Below are 7,748 nucleotides of genomic sequence, written 5' to 3'. Positions count from 1 at the left end.
CATAGGCTGAGGTATGTTACAGCCACTGTGGCTTCAAAAGCTTCCAGAGGCCATTGGCTCGCTATGTCGAAAAGGGGTGGATATGTTAATGCCAACCAATGGTATCGAAGCCTTAATGTTCTCTTGAGACATCAGAAATGTATTTATTAACAGGGCAATTGATGTTATTTTTTACCTGCTAAGACGATTAAATTTGACTTATCAATACCTATGAATGTTTTTCTTTTTCTGGCATCAATGGGCTTCCATACAGGCTGATACTATTGATCAGTTGCTGCTCTGAAGCCTGTTAGACTCTTTCTGTCATGTAGTTTTCACACATGACCACTAAATAAATAAATAAATACAAATAAATAATAAATAAAAAAAGAATCACTCTGCTGGTTATTCCCTGTTACCATAGCAACACCGGGGTATTTACACCAACATGCAGGCCCGACTGTCGCAAACTGCTCAGCAGCCAATTATGGGAAAAGGTTAGAGCCGCTTCCTGCTGCAGATTCCTCCAGTCAAAGTGAGAGCTGAGGAAAAACCCCAGCATGAGTGTTTGATACCAGCAGCAGAATATATAGCAAACACGCTGTTACATAACGTGATGCAGAGGATGTTTTAATGTATTGAGACCTCGCAGCGTCCATTGATTTAATTTCTAATGAGGTATATTAGAGTAAAATGAGTGTGAGGCGCGCTGTGGTGGGTCGTGCAGCTCGGTGCGGACCTGCTGCTGTGTTGTTGGGTGAGCTGGTGCTTTTGCAGATACTGTAGTGCCAACTGTGTTTTACAGTCTGTCTGCATTGCGTCGAAACCCCCCTCCTCTCCTCTTCCTCGCTCCCCTCACTCACTCCCTCTCTCCTAACCCCTCCCTCCCTCACTTCACTCACTTCTCCTTTTTCCTCTCTACATGAAATCCTGCAATATGCTTCCAAATTACCGGAGACACATCCTCTGTCTCGTGCGCCTCTGAGCGCGGGATCTAAGTTTTTTTTTGCCGTTAAAGCTTCCGCGGATTTTTTTCACCGCAGCAAAAGGAGAAAAAAAAAAAGCAGGAGCGCGGCTTTCTGCTGATGCTGCAGTGTCCAGTCTTCCCAGTTCTCCCCATCAGACTGGGAGCTTTATATCTTGTTTTTCTCTGCACCAGTCTCCGTCCTCTCCCTCCTTCATCTCCAGCATGATTTTTCCAAATTGTCAGTCAGGATTTTTGCTGCTGAGCTGCGGTTTGAAGCCGTCTGAAGCCTCCTCCTCCTCCTCCTCCTCCTCCTCCTGCGGGCTGCTCCGATCGACGCTGAAAACCTACACCAAGAGGATACGGATGTTGACCAAGACAACATAGTCTATTAATTTTTCAGAGATACTGTAAAACGATATCAGTATTAAACCCAAGTGGGGAAAGGTGTGCGCTGGTGAGGACATTCCTTCCATCCGCTGCTCTCCAGCTCAGCTCAGGTACATTTTTATTCATCTTCTTAAAGCACATTTGACATTTAGAGGATATTTATTTGTTGATTTGAGTGTGTCAGATCTTTGTGTGACTGGACAGTAGTTGATGTGTAAGAGGAAACTGCAGGTCCTGATGTGCGCAGAGAGGAAGCACAGCAGGACTGCAAACTTGAATACTGATGTATGCGGTAAAAATACAGCAAATGCAGCACAGGCTACTGTACCCTGCTGCATGGTGTTTGTCTCTCCTGCTGTTGAAGCAGATACAAACAGGATGTGAAGGGAGATCTATGTGCTTTGTGAGACCAGTTTGTTTCACCCTCTGGCAGGTGACGAAGCATCGCTGAGAGAAAGATGTTCAGCTCGGAGATGATGATGATGATGGTGGTGGTGATGATGATGATGGAGAAGGAGGCTCTGCACAGCTCGCGGCCTCAGTAGAGGCTTCCTCACTTCGACCTGCTGTCCTTCACCTTCACGCCGCTTCCTCTTCCTGTCCTCCACCCGCCAGGAAGGATGACCGTGGTGTCCACAGAGAACATGGACGAGACCTCCACCCTGCCGGGACACCCGCAGGACCCCTACCCGCCCGACGACGACCACGACGACCACGACTGCTGCGAGCGGGTGGTCATCAACATCTCAGGGCTGCGCTTCGAGACCCAGCTAAAGACACTAGCCCAGTTCCCCGAGACTCTCCTCGGGAACCCCAAGAAGAGGATGCGCTACTTTGACCCTTTACGAAACGAGTATTTCTTCGACCGGAATCGCCCGAGTTTCGACGCTATCTTGTATTATTACCAGTCAGGGGGACGGCTACGAAGACCGGTCAACGTGCCGCTGGATATGTTCTCAGAGGAGATAAAGTTTTATGAACTCGGCGCGGAGGCCATGGAGAAGTTTCGAGAGGATGAGGGATTTATCCGGGAGGAGGAGCGGCCCCTGCCAGAGAAGGAGTTCCAGCGCCAGATCTGGCTCCTCTTTGAGCATCCAGAGAGCTCAGGGCCCGCCCGGGGAATCGCCATCGTCTCAGTGATGGTTATTCTTATTTCAATAGTTATATTTTGTTTGGAGACATTACCAGAGCTGAAGGAGGATCCCAGCCAGCGGATGCGCCAGATCGGGAACACCACCGTGTTTTACAAAGCAAATGTCCTCACAGACCCTTTCTTCGTGGTGGAGACGCTCTGTATCATCTGGTTTTCTTTTGAGTTGATAGTCCGGTTTTTCGCCTGTCCCAGCAAGGCGGCTTTCTTTAAAAACATGATGAACTCTATTGATATTGTGGCTATAATCCCATACTTCATCACACTTGGAACAGAGCTGGCCGACGACCAAGACAACAAGGAGGGGAAGGGAGGAGGGGAACAGGCCACATCTCTGGCTATTCTCAGGGTAATCCGTCTTGTGAGGGTATTCAGGATCTTTAAACTGTCCCGACACTCAAAGGGGCTCCAGATTTTGGGGCAAACTCTAAAGGCGAGCATGAGGGAGCTGGGCTTGCTCATTTTCTTCCTCTTCATCGGTGTGATTTTGTTCTCCAGCGCTGTCTACTTTGCCGAGGCCGAGGAGAAGGAGTCGTTCTTCACCAGCATCCCGGATGCTTTCTGGTGGGCGGTAGTGTCCATGACCACTGTCGGCTATGGGGACATGTACCCCGTGACCATCGGGGGGAAGATCGTGGGCTCGCTGTGCGCCATTGCCGGAGTGTTGACCATCGCACTCCCGGTGCCTGTCATTGTGTCCAACTTCAACTACTTCTACCACCGGGAGACGGAGGGTGAGGAGCAGGCCCAGCTGCTCAATGTCAGCAACCAGAACTTGGCGTCGGACAGCAACTCGAGCCGCCGCAGCTCCTCAGTGGTCAGCAAGTCGGAGTACATGGAGATAGATGAGGACATGAACAACAGCATCGATAACTTTAGGGAAGCGAACCTTAGGACTGCCAACTGCACGGCTCCCAGTCAGAACTGTGTGAACAAGGGGAAGCTGCTCACCGACGTGTGAGGCAGCGTCCAACGCACCAGTGTAAATATTGTAGAAATATCTGGATGCTTTATCTCCATTGGTGCATTTTATTCTTCTTTTGCATTGAATCATTCAAAACGTGTGTGAAGACTTTTCAGAGTTAAAGGCACACGTGGTAAATTTAAGATAGAAGCTCAGTTATTTCATGAAAACACAAAGACAGACTTGTTTGGCAATAGCGCAGAGTTCAGCAGGTGTCGGGAAACGTTTTTGATAAATTATTGACTCAATCTGTACCAGTTTGAAAGATGTTGGTGTTGATGAAGCAGAAAGAGTATTAAAAGACAACACTGCCAATATTTTGACCATTCCAAATTCACTAGCCTTCATCAGACAGGAAGTGTCTAACAAAAGACATTATGGTCGATATGAATGAGTTGCACTATGGGAAATGTAGGAACCAGTGCCCCGAATTTCAGTCTCCGTTGCACCAATTTTTACTATTCTTTTAAGATATGTCTTAAAAGTGCTCCTTTAATTGATTTTTTTTTACCCAGATGTGTGGACATACAGCAGGTTTAGGCTGTTAAAGCACAACGTAATTATCTCTTATAGGTCTCTTAAATGTAATTTATAGAATTACACCTGGGTTAAGATGAATTTAGATGAAAAAAAATCTTTATCTGGAGCTTTTAATGGCTACAGATTGATGCACAAGAGACAAAGATGGGAGCAAATGAAGTCATGTGAGAGTAAGATTTAGTTTGAGGGAGGGCAAATTTATTTGTGTAGCACCTTTCAACAGCAGGATTAAAATAAAACGGAAGATAAAAATAAGTTGCAAGAAAGTGCAAGAAATGAAGACGCAATCCCAAAGTTAGCTCAGTGAAAGTCAGTTGCAAACACAAAGGTTTGAGTTGACAATAGAAATTCAACATGACTAAGTACACTGGAACATGAAGGCACAATTAATTTGACATTAATTTATCCAAAAATTTCCTCGACACCTTTTCGGCTTTGTGCAATAGACTCGACTAAAAAAACAAAACAAAGCCCAACTGAGATTTGAAGAACACGTTCGTGGGCGACACATTTCGAGTGGATTACAGTTGAAGTTCAGGCGTGTTTTTCCGCGGCACATCCAGGGACATTTTGGGAAACTCGACGCCAGATGTTGATGGATGTTTTTCAGGCACCTTATCAGAAACAAACAGGAAGTGTGCCGAGCCTTGTGGAGGATTATCTGCACTGCTGCTGCTGCTATAGGTCGGCTGGAGGTTCCCTGTATGATGCCATGCAACACTCCTTTATATAAACGCATGTGGAGACTCTCTTCTCTCTTATATCGGCATGCACAAGACGTTACCTCATTTTTATTTTTACATTTTTTTTTTCTTCCTGGACCTTCATCTTCTCCTCCTGGAATTTTTTCCCTCATTTGTTTTCACCAAAAGTGCACTGGCTATTTATTATTATTTATTTCAAAGCATTTACGTGTTGAATGTTGAAGCATTAAGGGAACAGGAACACTTCTTTTTCGAAGATCATGGCATGTCAAAATACTAAAGCATTATGGCCTAATTAGCTATGGTATAGCTATGTATACTCAATGCATGACTACAGTATTAAATTGCTTGCAGTTGTGGAGGGACCTCGGGAGCTGGGGGATGATGATGATTCTCCTCATTATTGTCAAGCTAACGACAGGATACGGTGCATGACGGAGCAAACTGCCGGAGGGGACAAACCTGCTAAAAGAAAAAAAAAATAAATAAAATGAAAACAAGGCAAAAAAAATCAGAAGAGACATATCCGACGATCTCTTTAAAAAAATGACACTTCAGAAATAACATCCTCCTTTTTCATTTATTTAAAGCTTTGATCTTGATGATGGAGTGCATGGGATCATTTTTATGTGATTTGTGACCCAATTTCTTTTCTCTCTTGCATTTGACTTTTAAACAGTTTGAAGAAGGAAAGCAGTAATATTTAACAAATTTCATAGATATATCTAAAATTAGTTTCTAGTGCCTTGAACCCCGTCTCATTTTAGAATTGACTAAAGTGCCTCCCGTTCCAATAGACAGCAAAGAGCTTACTATGTGCAGCTTATCTTCTCCTGCCATAAAGATGCACTACTCCCTGCACACCTGGAAAAGAAGAGGGTAATCGACTAACATGTTTCGATAAAGATATGAATATATTCCATATTCTGGGGCCAGATTACTGGGCCTGTGTAAACTCACGCTTGTCCTGGTTGATGACACATGGCTGCAGTGCACAGTGAGTGAGATAGAGAAGTTAAAATATGGATTATTTGAACAAAAATTCAAGAGAAACTCTGGTCTTTTGTTGGTCAGACACCTGCAGGTGCATGAGTTTGACATCCTTAAAGGGACGTTCCAGTATTTTTCAACACATTCTCAAAATTGTGGCTGTTCTAACTGTGGGTCATACTGAAGAAGAAACTATATTTACATGCTTGTCTCAGAGTATGAACAGAAATAAAAACATAAATTACCCTCCTGGGTTAGCTGTAGAAACATTAGCTAACAAAGTAGAGATCTAGCCTACTTATGATTCAGTTTGTCGGCTAGTTGTTAGCACCAGGGATTAGCTATTAGTAGCTAACTGCATAGGTTTGGGGCAACTAAATGGCTAACCTAGCTAGCAAACCAATTATCAAACTAGTGTGTCTCAAATTGCACACTTCTGTTAGTACACTTCAAAGTAGTACACTACGTAAAAAACTACGTTCTTGCATGGTGCGATTATTTCAACAGCATAATGTGGTCTCAAATCATGCACTGCCATTTTGCACTTACAAGAAGTGCCTCTTCTTCTTTGTCTTTTTTTAAAATGGCGAACCAGAGGAGAATTATTGCCAACATTTGACACCCACACTTGAACCAAACTTACACCACAGTGTCAGTGTTGATTAACATGTGCTGCTGTATCTAGGAGTAGCTAGCAAATGCTAACAGTATCCAGTAGGCTAAGGGAAGCTTCCGCTATGTCACAAAGATGGCGACCCACCCAACTGTTTGGTTTTGAGTGTGACAGTAGTGCACTGCATTTTCCCATAGTATGCAGTGTGGGCACATTTAGTGCACTTGTGCACTCAAAATATTAAGTGTTCAGTACAGAAGTATGCGATTTGAGACACACTGTTGGAGACAAATGCTGCGTTCAGTAGAACTCATAAGCTTGTGTTAATGACATTGGAAGTTGTGAACACGAAGTCGTGTGTAAATATGGTCACTTCTCGTGAGCACGATAAACAGGACCCCATTTGAATGCAGAAATTAGCATTACCAGGGATTAGCCATAATAAAGGCATAGGGTTGCATTTATGTGGCAACTAGACGGTTAACCAGCTAGCTGTTAGGTTAGCCAACAATCTATTTTTCATCTACACTTATCAAAACATATTTATAAATTCATCGCCTATAAAGCACTTAACAGAGGTAAACAGATACTACAATTGTTACTGTTTGGATAAGCTAGTTAGCAACAGTAGCTAAATCAGGGAGCTAATCCTGCTGTACACATTGGTTTGAAATTTGAGATAAGTATTTGGAAAAATTTATGTATAATTTAAGTTTATTTGGAAACTTCTAGAAAACTTCTTACGCCCTTTTTGTGTGTATGTGTGTATTTTCCAAATTTTTACAACAACAATGGTGTGTGCCAAGTTAGCATGACCAATTAGTCAGAATGACCACAATTATGAGAATAATGGTGAATTCCACTTGGACTGGGACGTCGGAATTCCAAAATTCCCAGTCGTAAACGTCAACTGGAACACTGTCCTGAAGTCACATTTCCAACTGGGAAAGTCAGACGAACCTCAGCAACTCTGACCTAGCTAGAAATGGTATTTCTTGGAATACGGTCAGTTTGGGTGTGACGTCAGTCTGAGGTTGGAAAAAATACCAGAATTTCCCTTTAAAAGCTAATGATGGATATCTATGATTTATATCTATACTGTTGTGACTGGTCGTGAGCAAAATTAAGGCATATAATAAGGCTCATTATTTTCAGTTTTGAAAAAAAAATAATACAAATAACAGAGATACATTTGCAGTCAGGAATGTAGCCAAGTTTTTATAAATAATAAGATAAGTCCTACATGTGTTTTTTGAATGACGACTGTTTTTATAGCCTGGTCTCATTGATTTAACTTTCACTGAATCATTTGCAGACATTTTTTAAAGGCAACAAATTGTCTTGTTGTTGGAAGGATACAATTCTGTTGATATTTTATGTATTTTTCTTTTCGTCAACAGTCCCATGTGCACACACACACACCAACTATTCTAATTCCTCTAACCCACAATCCC

At 43.1% G+C, this 7,748-nt stretch overlaps 1 protein-coding gene across 1 annotated transcript; it reads left to right on the top strand.

Moving 5' to 3' along the window:
- Positions 1-910: 910 nt before the first annotated feature.
- On the top strand, positions 911-7,333 carry kcna1b (potassium voltage-gated channel, shaker-related subfamily, member 1b). Its single transcript, XM_049566379.1, has 2 exons — positions 911-1,443; positions 1,767-7,333. The coding sequence occupies exon 2, from the start codon at positions 1,954-1,956 to the stop codon at positions 3,442-3,444; it is 1,491 nt and encodes a 496-aa protein (XP_049422336.1). The 5' UTR covers positions 911-1,443; positions 1,767-1,953; the 3' UTR covers positions 3,445-7,333.
- Positions 7,334-7,748: the final 415 nt, after the last annotated feature.

This window comes from Epinephelus fuscoguttatus, linkage group LG22 (genome assembly GCF_011397635.1).
Source record: "Epinephelus fuscoguttatus linkage group LG22, E.fuscoguttatus.final_Chr_v1".
NCBI lineage: Eukaryota > Metazoa > Chordata > Actinopteri > Perciformes > Serranidae > Epinephelus > Epinephelus fuscoguttatus.
The sequence above is the reverse complement of the archived record's forward strand: the minus strand, read 5'-3'. Positions and strand labels throughout refer to the sequence as shown.